This window comes from Electrophorus electricus, chromosome 8, assembly GCF_013358815.1.
Source record: "Electrophorus electricus isolate fEleEle1 chromosome 8, fEleEle1.pri, whole genome shotgun sequence".
NCBI lineage: Eukaryota > Metazoa > Chordata > Actinopteri > Gymnotiformes > Gymnotidae > Electrophorus > Electrophorus electricus.
This window is the reverse complement of record NC_049542.1, coordinates 23,722,694-23,741,126: the sequence shown is the minus strand read 5'-3', so window position 1 is coordinate 23,741,126 and position 18,433 is coordinate 23,722,694. Positions and strand designations below refer to the sequence as shown.

The window sequence follows — 18,433 nt, the reverse complement described above, 5'->3', positions numbered from 1 at the left end:
TTTTTTAGTCTATATGTTGTTAAAAATCTAATTTCTTTGTCATATAACGTGCTGCTTGTTACATCTACTAGTCGCCAAACAGCCAGAACGCCTTCAATAATTAAAAAAAGAATTGAGGTCAACCCATAGATGTCGCCACTGTTGCGCTCAGTCTCCACTTTTGCATGTTTCGACAGATGTAAGTCTTCATTTAGAAAACTCCAGCTCAAAAAGGAAAACTTTGGTCACTAGTATGAAACCTTACTCCATTGCTCCTTTGAAACCTTACTTACTTTGCTTTTAAACAACGACAACAACAACAGCAACCATTTGTGATAGTATTATACACGAATAAGCCGGTATTATATTGAATTTACTAACCTTTGTGGCATCTGTTAGATTCAGTTTGCCAGACTATTGCTTACTTAGAGGTCTATTACAACGGTTCTTTTCACCGTTTTCTCTCTTAGGTAGTTAAATACGAGTGGAGAAAGCCTACTCTATATTTTAAATAGTTTTTCATTAGATTACTTGTCACATTTGCGTTAACATTCGCGAAAAACAGACACAACAGAGGTCATATACGCAAGCTCCCTATTTAAAGGACACAGAAGCAAAATTGGTTAATCGGATTTTACATGTGTTTTAATATAGAAAATGAGAGCTAGAGAAAGGCGTTCATAACCGCTATTAATCATATTCGGTTTATTACACAAAAATATATCATTTACACAAATTGGCCTTTGACGAATAATCGGATTAAGTTTGTAAAAGTGATGAAAACGAGTCACAGGATAAACACAAACATGCTGAATTTAGAATAAATGTAAAATGAAAAGTAGTTACAACGTTGGGATTTATTAAGACATAGCCTATAAAATACTTTTTGGTGTGTTCGATGGTTTTTATCTGATACACGTTCGTTTCATTTAATAATTTAGGTAAATTCTTGACGATTTCCATCTTCAGGAAATAGTCTTCAAAGCCCGCTGAGCTGTTTCGTGGTGAGACCTGTACGATTTAAAGGTAAAAGGACAGTATTACAAGTGGGCTGGTCACTTCGCACCTGCGCGCGCCATCCACACGGTGTTTGCAGGTTTCCTTGTGCCATAAACACTTCTTGTTGAGTTTTTTTGCCATCCGAAAGTTTATCTGATGTATTTTGTTTAATGTGTTGTAATTTCAGCAGCCTAAGTGATGATAGTGAGAATATATGCACGTAATTTACCTGTCATGGATGACTGGAAATGGCGGCCTCAGCGCAAGCGTGGGAGATTCATTTCTCTTGACATTTTCTTGATCTAGAAAAACAATAGAAAATAATGGAATCTACAGTACAATTGGGTCTGAAAATGTTTAAAATAGCCATATCCTAAGCGCCATGTCGAAGTTTAACCTTTACGTTGATTTTGTAATGCATACCGTTATGTAGGGGACTAAAGCTGTCGGAGGAGTTCTCGCTGTCAGCATTTACGCACGGCTGTCCAGTGACAGTCGGTGTTTTCTTCTCGGGGCCTGTCACTGGGTTGTGGTTTAAGTAGTGGTTACTTTGACTTACTCCCAATAGCGACCGTACACCCATCAGAGAGTTCGCGCTAAGGAAAGCCGCGCTAGCCCAGTTATTCAGTTTCCCAATCTGGCACGTGTAAATTCCATTTGTCGAAAGAAAAGCCGGGTGAGCGGACGGAGAGGCCCTTAGGCCCGCAGGCGTCGAGGGGATGTTCAGCTTCTGTGTGTTATCGGGACTTGTCGCTGTTTCTGCTAATGACCATATTTTTGGCTTACTGTTTACAGGCCTTTGACACGCGGGCCCGCTGGGTGAACCCTCTCCGCCACTTTTGCCAACGCTGTGGTCTTTATTAACCGAAACCGTACTGGTTGTGTTCGTTAGTGCAGGCGAGGATAACGTCCGTGGAGTTTCCGCGTTTTCCCTGTCGGTTTGCTCGTCCACCTTAGCCCCATTCATCTCCTTATTTAGCTCAGCGCCACTTTCGTCTATCTGGTCAATATCAATTGTTTCTAAATCGATTTCCTCCTCGTCCTCGTTCTTATCCACGTCCTCCTCGTTGTCGCTGTCGAATATCCTCCCGTCTCTGTCCTCGGCACTGCGCCCCCAGGTCACCTTGTTCTCCTTTTTGAGTCTCCGGCGAGCATTGGCGAACCAGGTGGACACCTGTGTCAGGGTCATTTTGGTTATAATGGCCAGCATGATCTTTTCGCCTTTGGTAGGGTAAGGGTTCTTCTTGTGTTCCTGCAGCCACGCTTTAAGTGTGCTCGTGGTCTCTCTAGTCGCGCTTTTGGCCCGCGCGGGATCTCCGTACTGATACGGATAGAAGCCAGGAGCGGTATGGACCGTGAATCCTGGTGTGTGAGCCCCAGGGTTATCCTTTAGCTCGTATTGTGAGCCCTTGAGAGAGAAAAATGCAGATGATTTAAAAACACATCCATTGGATCCGTCTAAAACACAGATACACAAGTTATAACAATAGGACTGAAACAGATGAATGAAATGAATGAAACTGTATGAAACTGAGAACAGAGGAACTATTAGAAGTAACTCGTCAAGAGGAAACTCGATGCAAAACTCATTTATTAAGCAAGAAAAAACATATTTTTTTTCATTTCTTAACCCTAAGGATAAACCCATTCGTGTAGTGTTTCAAATGTGTCAATGCAGGCAACACCGAAAGAGCTAGCCTACTAAATTAGAAATTATGTATTTTATACTTATTTAAAAAGTAACCTTTGCGTTGTGCAAAAATGTTGTATTGACTGCTAAAGGTGCACTTTAATAATAAAATTATGGTCAGTTGATTTTGCAATTTTAAGAGAAATGGCTAAAACAACTAACCAAAGTATTCAAGCCTACAACGTCACGCAAAACTAAACAGTCTTCAATTCTAATTTAACTTAGCAGTCGCGCTTGTGTGACATACGGCATTTTAACTAGAAATTTCAACTTAAGCATGAAAGTATGATTTCGAAGTTTGAAAGTGTTATAAATTTAAACGTATGATAAGCCTAGTTTTAAGGTCATAAAAGTATGTTTATTAACATAAGCGATTAGCAATTTGCTGGTCAGATAAAACAACCAAACAAGTGTTTGCCTCGTGTTTCCCTCGGTGGGTAAGTAACACTGAATAATTAGTCACTGGATCTTACCATCTGGGACAGCAGGGCCAGTTCAGTGCTGTTGTACGGTAAGAAGGCGCTGTAGCTTTGCGCGTTCCACGGGTTCGCATACATGCCCAGTATTGGCGTAATAGCTGCCACAGACGTTGGCGGATTTGTGCTGCTGTCGGAGCTTCCTTCCCTTGGTGAAGTAGGCATGACGCTCGCTCTCTCGACTCCGTATACCTCTGGGGACGCACCGAGGAACTGAGGGTAGCCCAGCTGAGGGAAAGACATGTCCAATTCCCGGGGAGCTCAGACAAAACTTGCGGAAGAAACGGATTCCAGTAGTGACAACGATTGTACAAATCACGGCAAATCTCGGTTAGTGTGGGAACGCGTCCTGCACGGGCGTCTGGTGATGCGTCTACCCTCTGGACCTCTCACAATTTGAAGTTGACGGTTTGATTGGCATGCTACTTAAGCTCGAGGCCCCTCCTATACTGGGGGCATGCGATTAGTGCATTGGTTAGTGCGCGCGCGCGTGTGCGTGCGTGCGTGCGTGCGTGCGTGTGTGTGTGTGTGTGTGTGTGCAAGAGAAAGAGAGAAAATCAAAGGGAAAACTGTGGGTACCGAAGAGCTAGTAAATATTTTACAGGTAAAACCATTCGTATTTCATATTGGAGAAATTCTAATTTAGGATAAAGTATTTTGTTACATTTTTTAAAATAGAAACTTTCCCTAAAAAATGCAGGCTTATAAAAAAATACTGTGTTATGTTTAATTTTAATTGCAGCTCAGTATCTGAAATGGAAAAGCAAGTTGGCGACTAAATTTAGTTATTTATTGGTTCAAACCACTGGTGATTTTATAGTAGCGCATAGTCACATACCATCAAGCATCAGTAAAAACCGTCATGTGTTTTAGCTATGTCGTGAAACCACATAGCCTTATAAGTTCACGCAATTTATTAACATTTTGTTTTTGTCATTAAAATGGAACACGTTATAATCACATAAGTTGCTCTCTGTCAGTGTGTCAGAATTTTTATGATCTCATTTAATAACCTGCGCACACATTTCAACGGACATTTTAAGATGGAACATGGAAAAGTTTTTAAGATGATACTCTTACATAAAGTAAAATAATGTCAGTAACGACTATATCAGCAGTCGATCAAATGACCATTTTACTCCCTTATAACCTCCTTCGCGCAGCTCCCGTGCGCAAATGGGTGTCTTACAGTGTCACAGAGAGTCTTGGTAACATCCAACTTGGAAACAAACGATCCCGTTTATGGTAATTCGCACATTAGCATCACACAGGTTGCTCTGTGATAAGGTGACAGGTTAATGAAATGCTCCATTCACCGAAGCCATTTGATCCCTCTGAGAGGTTGTGATAAGAAGCCAACCAGAGGAGCCTGCAATTAAAATCACAGCCTATCTACCCTGCCCAGTATATTTTCTCATCCACTACTGGTAATGAGGGCTAACAGCCCTGTCCGCGCTAATCCACCTCCAGGGTGATCCATAGTATCAGATGTAAGCTTTGTAATTATTTATCCGAAAAAGTCGTAAATTCCCGCTGGAGCAAATGAGCTTGGCGGGTTTGGTAATGTTCTTTATGTCCCGCGAAGCGGAGAACGTGGTTTAATGATTCAATTACAACACTTAGCTGTCCATTCTGCATTAAGAAACTTTTAAATCACCGAACTTCGCAACTGGGTGCATTAGTTAGTGATGTTCGCACGGGGCGCACAACACGGGGTGTGTTGTGTGGTGTGTGTTTGTGTGTGTGAATGAGTAAGATTTTTTTTTTTTTTTTTGGGGGGGGGGGGGGGTGTTACCTCTGCTTAATGGGCATAGTTTACATTGGAAACGATACTTCCTTCAGCATCGAAGTCTACACGACACACGAAACACTTAAAGACACACACTCTCTCTCTCTCTCTCTCGCTCTCTCTCTCGCTCTCTCTCGCTCTCTGAAGTGACCATATAAGCCAATAAACTAGTATTTCCATTCACCTGTGTTGTATTAAAGCTAATATGCTGCCCCAAACTACTTTATTCTTTATTTATTTATTTATTTTTTTTTTATTTTTTACTTTTTTAAAAGCTAAAAATTCCTCACAGAGACCATCAAAATGTCCCCATAGTGTAAAAAGTAAAGTTTCACATTTACATATCATCATAGGAAAATTTTGTTGCCACACAGGGCTAAATAATGCCCCCACTATAGACAAATATACACACACTTCACATAAACTAGCAAACTTATTGCAAAGTTGAAAGCCTCAAAGCCTTTTTCTTCACCCCATATCATTTTAGTTTTTATTTTCCTACAGTCTTACTTGAAAATGGAGGCAGTTAGTACATCCCCCAGAATTATCCTTCAAAGAAAGGAAGAGAAACTACCCCTCAAAACCTGCTTTGAGCTATGCCATTTAACTTAACTGCCAAAGCAGGCCTGTTTGTGTATTCAGGAGATGGTGTGTGAGCAGGAGGGCCTTTTAACACTTTTGTGCAAAGACTACCAAATATATGCTGTCCTCAGTCCTGCCTTGGTTCAGAATGCTTCCCCTATTTAAATTTCATGCCTCAATAGTCACTGTATTAATTCTAGCCAATCACAGAGGCACACTTCAAACAATAAAGCAGCAGGTTTGGGTGCTGTTAGGATGAATGAGATTCAGAACCAAGAATCAAGTATTGAATTGAACTCACTCTTTTTTTGTGCCTACACATTTGGTTATATGATCAAACATTATTAGTATCCTATCATATAATACATATTAGACCTCTTCATGTTGTCATAGCTTCAGACAAACTATTGTGAACAATACAAATGTGAACAGGTATAATATGTATTTTGCCATAATATATTTATGATTCTTGAATGTAGCCTGTAACAACTAAATCTGAATTTCAGTCCTAATGATCATTTTTCTAATGTTCCAGATTCCCAGTGAAGATGAATGCAAACCATTTATTAGGTGGGTTTATTGCACTCTTATGCCCATGAAAGATACATTAGGATTAACCCTGGGTTTTGACATGTCTGCCGCTATTATTATTAACACACTAAACAGCCAAAGAGTGGAGATTTGAGCCTGTCATGTCAAATTTTCCCATCTGGTCAGTGTGCGAGTGCTAAATTTGCAACAGTCTAAAGCACACCAGGACATTCATTCATTCAGAGTAAATTTAGGCAGCTTTATAGGAGATGCATTACAGGATAACTGCAGGAGCTATAAAGAGAAATTAATTTTACTCTTATTTCATGCATATAGAAAGTTTGAGATGTTTTACATTTACATTTAATTGACACAATTAAAGCAAAATAAGTCACAAGCATCCAATCATTACAGAACGTATCAGGAATCTCCAAAGTTTCCAATATTTTTACCAATACAAGGAGGTAAATCAGCTACAAATAATCTGTAGAGCATAAGGCAATGATAACGATGCTATAGAAATCTGAGGTCAACACCTAGGAGCATCGCTTAAGCACTGATAATACTAAGGTGGCTATAAGCAACAGTCTTCAGGGATATCAATGTGAACAACCAGGATATGATATATATAGTGAGTGGCAGTATAATATACACTGCATACAGTATGTATGAAACACTCAAGCTACAGGATTCCAATTATTAAACAGATACTATTGCAATAGGAGCTACAAATCTTGTGTATTACTTAAGTTTAGGCAATGACCAAGACTGTATAAGTGACAAAGGTCAACAGCAAGGTTTTAATGTAATTAAAACCCGAAAGTCTCTAACAGAAACTGAACTGTTGTACCTTGGAGGTTTACCATTTCATGGCTAATGTGTAATTTTAGTATGAGTATCTTAGAGTGCTCTGTGGACTGAGATTACTGGGGAGCTGTGTCTAGCTCAGCGTGGTTTTAATAAGAGAAGCCCAGCCCTTCCAATTGTCACCTTTCTCTCCATCTCCATCTGCCTGTGTATCTAATATGATGACACAGGGGACCAGGGCTCATTTTGCAGTCCATTAGCACAGGGCAGGACTCCAATTCCCATGAGTCCTGAGGATCCATGCTTCCTCTCCCCGCTGCCCTCACACCATGAATCTCTTTCCCTCTCTAACCTCCCTCTCACTCCCTGACCTTTTCAACACTGTTGGCTAAACACTGTCTCCTTCTGTAATGAGGAAAAGAAATAAATGCATTAATGACTGTATGTGTGATTGCATGTGTGTATGAGCTTTTGTGTGTGCCCATGTTTGTGTGTGTGTGTGTGTGTGTGTGTGTGTGTGTGTGTGTGTGTGTGTGTGTGTGTGTGTGCTTTTCTAAATCAGTCATACATACAATACAGTCACTATATTTGGTCAAGAATGTTGTTTAAATTCTAAAGTGTAGATGACACTTTCACTTCATTTGACTGTGTAACCCATCGAATCTTTTAGATTTTCCTCTTACATTACAGTTGCTAATTAACTCAACATTTGTATTTGTCATCAGAACTTTGCCTCACAAGAATGTACATGCATGCACGTTTGCTTGTGTGCTTCATTACCTGACTTTAGGGACATGTGCCAACATCTCCTGTTTTTCCTCTTCTGAAATGGCCAATGGCCTAAACAGTTTCCGTTCTTGTTCCCCCTTGCCTCAGCACACACGTGCATGCACGCACGCACACCCTGACTCACAGTGCACCCTCTTCTGAATGAGGCTCTTCAACCAATACAGGTGAGGCAGCTGCACGTTACTGGGTCTTTCTTCCCAGGTAGCATCCTCCGGACCAGTGAAACAATACATGGACTGAAAGGCAACAATGGACCACAGACATTCTAAATTCAAAAGCACCTCCTCTGTCCCACTGGCCAGAATCTACTCAGCATTGCTTAATCCGGAAAACACTTGGCACCCATAACTCCTTTTGACATGATGGTTTTTGATGAACACTGATGACATGATGCACACTTGTAGCTCTGTGTATTTTTGCACTGCGACAGTTATGCTTGGAGTCTGACTCTGGATGGCTAAAACCAAAAACGACAAACGGAGAGAAACATAAAACACTGCACTTGTACTTCCTACAAAAGGAGTAAAGAATGTTGAAAACAACAGCATACTGCTTTTTAATTAGATTGTGCTGTGCATATCCATGAACTTACTTGTGGCTGCTGGAATAAGTCAATTATCCCTGCAGAGTGCATACATCCACCTGCCTAGGCTCTCTGAGATGGACAGTACTACTGTTGTCTGCCATAATTGGCAGATAAAAGAGGATAATGGCCTCTGGAGCTGTTTTAAGTGACAAAGACACAGTGATAATGAGTGTAGATCTCACTGAAGAGGTGCCATGTGAGGACATCGTTGTTTCATTTCCCTACCTGGCGAAGATAGAACAAAAAGCAACTTGAGAGAGGGGAGGAGAGGCGCTCCAAGACAATGGAACTGCCCACTTAATGAATGGGTACCATTACATTCTGTAATAGTGATTATAATACATTATCATTTGCTAAAACTCAGGTATTGTTTATAAATTGTACTATGACAAATACACTTTACTATTAAACATTGAAAAACAAAAAGTGTTTGATATTTTCATTTAGATTCATTTCTATCAATTAAATCAGATTCATTTATATCAGGGCTTCTGGCCTGAGGAAAAATGGTCTTGGGACTTATTCTTCATCACCATCAATTAGTGGATGGGTCAAAGTTTGTATCTAATCAGGTCTTTAGGAAAGTCAATGGGTGTCATTAACTGTGTAAGATGTTCAGATAACATGAACTCACTTCACCAAAGGTCAATTGCCTTTAGCCTGCCGTTATAGATCTTTATTCAGTCCTGAGCAAGTTTTCGGTTTGGCTGTTTTTAGTGGTTCACCAGTGGCAGAGCCACACAGTTTGCCATTAAAACCAGCACCATCACTTCCTGCAGAGATGTTGAACTTAACTGATGTTTTACATGATTGCTGACCAAATTCTCAAAATCCTCCTCCCATCACTGTAAGGACAACAGCCACACCAACGACAAAGCTTTCAAGCAGGTACTTCTTAGAAGCTTTGCATCTGATTGCGTTTTACAGATTATTTACTCTTTTGTTTCACTGCTAGTCAGTTTTCAGCTTAATGCTTAGCTGGCACAATTAACTATTAGCATTGCTTTCAAGCTCCATAGGTTGTTGTTTTGAAAGGCTTAGAGCTCTGCCCAAACCTTTTTTTGTGGTCAGTGACACTCAGAAGGGGGTCCTATTGGTTAACACAATGACCAAGGGAGTATGAGTGGTTATTGGCTAGAGGCGAGTTGGTTGGGAGAGGGTAGCTCTCCCTGTTACCCTGAAGCAGACCCTAGAGTCCCATACTATTGTTGCAAACCATAAGGTCACTTCCCTCTGATGCTCCTCAGAACAAACAAGTCAAGACCTGGTTGGGCCAGGGGAAAAAAAGCAAGCTTTCTCACCTCAGGAAACAATAGGAGTATATCATATTGTGGAAATCAGTGAAACATTCAGATTCTAATGATGGAGAAAAAAAGCAATTACATTTTTAATTTTTGGTCACTTAATTTCTAAATTGTTCATGTAAATGAACTTAACATGTTTTAGTATGTTTGTGGATTCAAGTCATGAAAGCCATACAATCACCACTTATCCCCAATTATTTTCATTAAGTCTCTTGATACCAGGAGTTCTACTGCCATCTGTCTTATCATCCAACCATGGAATTTCAAAGAGCAGCAGTCTGTTATCTCTATCGCAGAAATCTGGTCTGTGTACGGGTGCTTAGGTTTGTGGGTCCTCTGGGGATCATGGCTGGTTCCCTCTGGAGTAAGCCCCCCTCATAGTGAGGGATAAGGAGGGTATCCCTTACAGAGCTGACCTTCATCCACTTACCAACCCCCATGGAGCAAAGGCCTACATCAGTCACCACCACTGAGACCATTGTCTGACCCAGGATTTAATCAGGTATTAGTTACCCCAAACTGCAAGAGAGACAGCGACAAAAAAAGTGCTTAAGTGATCTCCAACTAGCCTAAAGCTCACACTCCAGATCAAAGACCGTAGACTGTTGGAGTAAAATATGTCTAGAAATAAAGTTAGATAGGCGGTCTCATGGAAGCTGCAGAAAGGATTTTTTACTTTGTCATCATCAGTGGTCATGTGATGGCTGGCAAAACTTGGCAGTAGAATTGCCTGTATGTTTGACCTAACCAGTATTGAAAAAAGTCAAAATCCTTCACCCCTCTCCACTGTAAATGCTTCTATTAAATTACAGATAAACTACATACAAAATTGAATTACTACTAAGAGCTATCGGTGGCTTTGAATTTGTGCTAATAGCAGATTCCACAGGTATCTGCGATGTACTAGCATTAACACATCTATTGGCAAATTTATTTATTAGCTTGTGGACTGTATATCCCCTTTTTATCTCTGCATCTAACTGCAATATGTTCTTGAATTTCCTGTAAAGATAATAAACAATAAACTAGAAGGACTAGCGACACCCTTAAGTGAAAGAGACAAATAAGTCAGGAATCTAGAGCCTTTTCCTTTGGGAAGTGCCTTAGTCCTGGCATATGAGGTCGGCAGCTCTGTAGTATCCCAAAGAATGTGGCCCGTACGAGTGGTGCAGCCCATATGTTTCTGCTTCCTGTCAGAAAACTTTCCATGGAAATCTCTAAAGCCAACCTGGGTGAAATTTACACCCCTGCTATTGGAGCACTTATCCCACCAAGAGCAGCGTGGCCTATAATAAGAAAAACAAGAGAATGTGTGCGGTATTCTTCAGGATGAAGACAGCAGCAGAGACCGTGCTGTTTTAGTGGAGGATGGGAGGTTAGGAGAAGGGGGGGAAGAAGGAGAGAGAACATGCGATGGCACCTCCATAGGGAGGTGATTATAGTGATCTCTCTCAACACAGTGATGTCAAACTGTCATTAAACAGTCAATGGCCTAATGAAAGCTTTAAACATGGATTAAGTTTAAAGAGAATACATCATTAATCTCAGACAGTGACATCTAAATAGAACATTTATTAATAATACAATAGGCGTTTTTTATGTCCTAACAGAAACCAAATTAATGTTTAACACTTTCACTTCTCATAAATGCATAGTGTACACATATTTTTAATGTAGGTGATTATACACTTTTAAATTGACAGACCTTTACAGCATTCTCTACTGTGTCGTGCTATTCCTCATTAGTTTACTCTCAGCAGACAGAAGTGAATTTACCTCTCGAACCCTGGCATTCACACCACAAATACACGAGCCAATTAGCAGGTCTGTGATTTCTTTTTCTAGCTAATGGTGTTATTAACTTTTGATAGCCCTCATGTTGTTTGTCTTTTTCAACTAATAGCCTGTATCTCCTTAGCTGCAGGGTGTTAGAGAGTGGCAGGCCCTATGGTCTGCAACGAGCCTCAGTCTGTTTACATTTTTTGAGACATGTGGTCCACATTGCTGGACAAACAGTCTGGCATGAAATTGTTTGCTCTTAACACAGGCTTCTCTCTCTCTCTCTCTCTCTCTCTCTCTCTCTCTCTCCCCCTCTCTCTCTCACTCTATTTATCTCTCTGTCAATCTCTCTCATACACATACACACTAACACAAAGTGTACTATTGTGAAGATTAATTAAATGAATCTGTGTTAAGCTGTTATTTTAACAAATATTTGATCAGTGATAGCTACCATAATGCAATTAGATAAGAAACACTGTTTGCTCATCCTATAGAGAGGTTAACTGCAAAATAAGATCATATGATACTGTAAGTCAGTACTTGTAGATTAGTCTTTATCTCCATGATCAAACAAAAACATGGTGATAAAGTTAAAGGTCCCAGCTGACACATGTCATTACAGACCAGAGGCAGAGGAAAAGAGCAGGTACAGCTTCATGGAAAGAGTTGGAGAAGAGTGGACAGTGAAGAACAAATGCCAATAATAAAATTATTATCGTTAGGAGGAGTTAGGAACTCGTTTTTGCTCCTCCTTTAATGCCCATAAGAATGTTAGTGGTGCAGCATAGTGTTATTACCTTGAATGATGACAGACTCTTTTCAAATTTAACATGCATACACACAAACATGCAGAAACCCACACACACACACACACACACACACACATGATAATTAGTTAAGTCATGACAGATTGCCTCAGCATAGCTCACGTTATGTTTCCTTCCTGCGGAGCCCCTCCTGTAGACCAATCCCCCCCACAAAGACCTCTCAGATTGACCCCCACCCCTCCCCAACAGTCTTCTCAGATAGTGCCACCCCCAGTCTGGTCTCATGCAGTGTCTGGTAGAGCATTCTCCCTCTAGGGGTAACGATTTCCACCTGGTTAGCTGGCATAGTTTTTGTTGCTGGTGTTCTTGCAGGCGGGCACAGGTTGGCATGAGGCCGGGGAGTGGGTTCCTCTGCCATCTGTCCCTGTAAAGTGCCCTGTGTGATGCCCTACTGATAATGAATCCCTAATGAAAGAGGAGTCTCTATCTATCTATCTATCTATCTATCTATCTATCTATCTATCTATCTATCTATCTATCTATCTATCTATCTATCTATCTATCTATCTATCTATCTATCTATCTATCAGTAGCATCCTGAGTCAGCTGTAAATTACACTCTTTATTATGTTTTAATTTGAATCAAATTAGATACACTACATTTTTTCTATTCATTCTGGTAGTGTATGCTTATAATATTATGAGCACTACATTTGTGCATTAAGCAATATTTGTCAGACCATATCAGGCAAAAGCAGCAGTGATTCCCACCTGTCAACTATCCTTGCTCGGTATCTTCGCTTCTTCATGAAGCAGCTTTGTGAGGAGCTCTTCCTAATTGCTGCACTGCAGTTTAAAACACACACACACACACACACACACACACACACACACACACACACACACACACACACACACACACACACACACACACAGGAAGGCTGACTGTTCTGGGAGGCCTGAGGGGCTCTGGAAAGCAGGGCAGCAGCAGGTCTGTTTGAAGGTTAGCAGATTATCACCTCCGTCGCTCTCCCACTGAAGAGAACCCATGCTACCCCCACCTCCTAATCCACTGCCCCCACCCTACCACCACCCCCTAATCCATTGCCACCACCCTACCACCACCTAATAACTCACCACATCCACCCACATGAGAGGAGAGCTGAGCCCCTAGATCAAAGATTTAAAAATACATGCTGCTGACATATTAACTGATGTAGCAGGCTGTACCTACACAACTGGTACAGATCTTTTCTGTACTGGCTTTACACTATACTTAGGTTGTGGGAGGGTATATCATCTGTTGCTTAATGTCTTAATGACCGTCCTTAAGACTTTTATTTGTTTATTTGTATATTTTTACATTTTTCTAAAAGAGCAGTGTGTAAGGACTGAAAATCTAGATCTATCGATATGATACATTGTTGTTCAGGATTACATGACAAACATGTTTACATTTTCATCAACTAGATTAATTAGTTAATAATTAATTAGTTTAACTCTTAGTTATCTTGAAGTACAAAGTAAAAATGTTGGAAATATCTAAGATCTCTGTTTTGCTGTTCCTACTCGTCTGGAGATGTCTGTTTTGAGTCTGAATGATTTCAGCTTCTCCAGCCAGTGGGAGGGGGTGTTTGCTGGCACACTAGCCACTGTGAAGAGATGTCAGAGGTCATACTGAACCCCTGTGTTCAGTTCATTGAGTTTTGCTGAGTTTGGTTTGGGGTCACGGGGTCACGTGGGTACAGTAGGGGCATTCAAGACACTCTGTCATGCTTTGAAAATGTGATGTGGACACGTCCTTGCAATTCGCTCCGAGAGTCGCCTCCCATTCAACCAGTTGCTATGAGACTCAGTGGCGAGAGTGGCGCATGCGATCCCCCCCGGGCCACGCCAGGTCCGTCTGCATTGTCTTGAGGTGTGTAAGTGGTAATCATTAGACACTATTAAACAGCAGGGGCATTTAGTAGCTTATTGGGTGGCTGAAAAGGAACAGCCACTGAAGCTGTCCTCCCAAACCCATCTTCAGGAGAGAAACTAAGAGAAACTAAGTGCTGCTAGGGGTGGAGTAGAGAAGGAGGAACGTTGGAAGGGTCGGGGTGGGGGAGAAAGAAAAGAGGGGCGTAGAGTAAGAAGTATAAAGAAAAACACAACAATGTATCGTCGTAAAAGAAATCGATGGCTGGCCGTATTGTCTATTGCGTTGTTTTTTTTGTATAGAGAAAAAGGTGGAAGCCCGGTTTAAAATGATATAGGGTGAGAAAGGGGAAAGTAGGGGATAAACAGACGCAGCCAGTGTAGCTCTTTAAATCCCACAAATCCTTAACTTCATTACATGGCAATTATGGTCTGTAATTGCGGGACAAAGGCATTGGCATTGTTGCAGGGCTGAGTCTCAAGACTAGACGAGCCACACGGGGGTCAGGCCTTTCGCATAATGTTCAGTGAAAGGATCGTTGGCATGAGCAGAGAGCAATAGTGAGGTGTCTGTTCAGGGGTGCTTAGAGTCCAGGCGTTGTGGTGATAGTAGGAAGTGACCAGCCTGTGCCTGTGGGCTTGTAACGATCTCTGATCTGACAGATGTGACGGATGGGTGGGACTGGTCAGTTGTTTATTATTGTAATTTATTTAGATTTCTACCTCTAGGTTCAAGTATAGAATGGTCTAGCAGGTTAAGCACACTGTGAGTTTATATATATATATATAGTTCACAGTGTGCTATATGTATAAAGAATAAAAAATATATATAACAAAAATATTTTACTCTTTATATATATAGCACACTGTGAAAAAATATAGGGAGAGACAGAGAGAGATATTTATATGTTTAAGTGTGTTTAACCTGTTAATCCATTAAATATAAATATAAATAGACATTCTGTTTCTCTAGAAACTGTGCACTCTACTACAATTTTGAATATTTCTACATATCGTACTACAGTACACTGCTGGGAGTTGAGGTCCATTTATTATCAAAGTTTATACCTCTAGGTTCATATATGGAATAGTCACACTGTGAATATATATAATGAGCACAGGGCCTTGTCATGCTGGTCACAGAGTCTCATGGTCATCTAAAACCCTACAGGGCAGCTTCTGCCTTTTAATATTTATCCTTTTAGCTCCTGCTATTAGGATTAATCCACTTGAATCACAACGCTTTCAGGCTTTCGGAGAGCTCCTGCTCCTCTCGACACACGCCAGACTGCTCACTCAATACCGGATGCTTTTTTAAAAAGCTGAGGCAGGGTGGGGTGGAGGAACAATAATATTTCAACTGATTGAGACCTTCCTCTTCTCAAATTTAACCCATCATAATAGGGATTTTGGCAGAGGTCAGTGCTGCTTGGCTGCCATCATCACTATCTTATTAAGCATGTGGTCAGCAAGGGGTGAGAGACAAACACATTGCACAAGAGAAGCATTCAGGTTGAGGCCGTCTAAGAGCAGGGCAGGAGGGTAAGGACGTCAGATCACCTTGGGGTCAAATGTTTAATAATAGCGCTGAGAATAGCTAGTTTGGAAAAAGGAGAGAACTTCAGGCACTCTATCGCCAAGCATTATCTAATGATGAATAGCAAGCGTTCTCTAGTGACAAATATCAGTCTATAGTGATAATCACAGTGTTCTCTTTCCAGGGTAAGTTGTTTTGTATTACATTGTTAGAAAAAAAACATTCTTTTGGCAGGCTGAGATGTTACATTTTATTAAAACGTGGATGTTAGGATGGCTAAAAAAATGATTTGAGTTTTGTATGACACTCAGCTTGATGGAAAGTGAGCTGATAAAACAGTTATTTCAGACAAAACTTTTACAGAAAAATATTTTAAATGCTTGCTCACCCCTGTGGTATAGGTTTTACATTTGATTACACATAAACAGTTAATTTCTGACAGCCAATAAGGAATTAACAGTATTCACAGAACAGCACAGGGACAATATGAATGTGAAATGAAACATCATGTAATGGATGTTTGAGGAAAGACTATGCAGAAAAATGAAATTTGCAATTATTTTGGAATTATTTCCAGAACTAAAATTATGGTGTATTATTTACTATTAAACATTAGTAGTAAAAGTCCTTTTTTCATCTTTTCACATATTGGATAACATGTATTTTCCTTGTAATCTAAACAGTATAAAATAAAAGATGCCAAACCTCTTCTTCTTATTCAAACCCACATACAACCTTTCCAGAAAATGATCATGTACCTGTTGCTCACTACAACAAAAAGCCATTAAATCAATTAATCAATTAGTGAATATTCTCCACATATGGAACACATGAAAATTACCATACAATTAGCATATATATATATATATATATATATATATATATATATATATATATATATATATATATATATATATATATATATATATATATATCCCCACCCCAGAAGTGGCTACTAATATAAGAGGAGATATAAAGAGACATAAAATTTTAATTACAAACTGATGAGAAAGGCAGATGCTAACAAACAGGGTATGTTATCAAATGACGGGTGCTTCAAGGGAATGTTTAAATATTATCCAGTGTGTCATTAACATGCAAAACAGATTATTGTAGAATCAAAACAATGTAAGTCTGTTGTTGCTGGTGTTGTGTGTGTGTGTCTTTGTGCAACAACTGCTAAGCATTATAACATTTGCATGATAATGGTTTCATAGCCCAGGTTATGCTCAGGAGGTGCTCCTTTTTTTTTTAACAATGGTTCTCTATGTCTTTCTTTCTCTCTCTGTGAGTGTTCTAGCAGGACGCTCGGGGACAGAAAGGAGCAGATGTGCTTTCCATCTCTCGGTAAATGGCTCGTAGCGCTGAACATTGTGGGAATCCCATAATCAGTGGACGGATCAGTATGGATCCAGTGCGCACCCAGAACCCTTGCCTTAAAAGCCTGGAATAAATAACAGGGGACTATTCTACCATAAACATCCTGAAAACCCATCACTTTCCGAGGTCACCTTGCATGCGTTGTGTGCAGATAGGAATTGGACTGTACAGAAAAGGGGTTTTGTTCTTGCTGGATGGCAGGAGACACTGTTATTTTATAACAAAATACTCAGTGTGGCAGGTGAAGACTCATAATTGACACTGAGACTGTGGTTTGCTTCAACTTCAGACTGGGGCAGAGAGTGTGTGTGTGTGCATATGTGTGTGCATATGTATGTGTGTGTGTGTGTGTGTGTATGTGTGTATGTGTGTGTGTGCGTGCGTGTGTGTTTGTGTGTGTGTGTGTGTGTGTGTGTGTGCGTATGTGTGTGTGTGTGTGTGTGTGTGTATGTGTGTGTGTGTGTGCGTGTGTGTATGAGAGAGGGATAGAAAGTGGACTAATTAATGAACAGTTAGTGTTGTGGAGTAGGTTCCTGGTGAGGGGTTCGTTATTGTTGGCCTGTGTATATGACCCCCACTGTGACACCAGTGTCCCCTGGACTACCAACTACACACACACACACACACACACACACACACACACACACACACACACACACACACACACACACACACACACACACACACACACACTCACACACACACACACTAATGAGCCTTAAGGGAATCATTAGAGTGCAAGGCAGAATAAATACACCCACCTCCCATCGTATCACACATGTGAGTGTGCTCTCCCTCTCTCTCTCTCTCTCTCTCTCTCTCTCAAACACACACACACACACACACACACACACACACACACACACACACACACACACACACACACACACACAATTTCATGAGTTGTCCAGATTGCCTGGGGCATGTGGGGAGGTGTGTGTGCATGTGTGAGGGTTTGAGTGTTTTCAGAAGGGAGATCCAAGGGGATGCTGGAAAGCTGTTCAGCTTACGTAAACTCAACCCGTAGGCTGAGACGAGTCAAATGATGGAGACAGGAGAATAATAAGTCCGAGGAGGAATAGGAGGAAAGCTGTTGACTCCAATTAAATGTGGACCTTACAGCTGAAGTTCACAAAGCACTAACTCATGTGCTTAGAGTCACTAATAATACTCAGAGATACATTATGAATGGGAATGATGAATGCTACATGTTTAGAAAACATCCAAAAACAAAAATCATTCTTATTTTGCAGTAATGTAAAGATATTTTATGTCATAGTTAAATTCACTCCTTGTCTAGTTCTGATTCGGGGCTGATTGTAGCATTTTAGGATATTATTCAGAATTTCTGTGTGAAAAAATACGTTAAAAAACACAAATGCTTGGTTAAAAATGTGCACAAACAACTTTCTGAATTCCTCTGAGAATCAATTACAAAATTCAAAATAAAACCCAGGCAACACTATAGAGGAAGCTTAAAGAATTGTTTTAATCACTGCAAGAAAAGTTAGCAAAAGT

The 18,433-nt window shown here is 40.5% G+C and overlaps 1 protein-coding gene across 1 annotated transcript; it reads right to left on the bottom strand.

Moving 5' to 3' along the window:
• Positions 1–686: 686 nt before the first annotated feature.
• irx1b (iroquois homeobox 1b) lies at positions 687–3,516 on the bottom strand. Its single transcript, XM_027019994.2, has 4 exons — positions 3,142–3,516; positions 1,402–2,386; positions 1,208–1,280; positions 687–990 (listed from the first exon to the last, which is right to left on the bottom strand). Exons 1-4 carry the CDS (start codon positions 3,385–3,387, stop codon positions 945–947), a joined length of 1,350 nt encoding a protein of 449 aa, XP_026875795.2. The 5' UTR covers positions 3,388–3,516; the 3' UTR covers positions 687–944.
• Between the last annotated feature and the right edge of the window lie 14,917 nt (positions 3,517–18,433).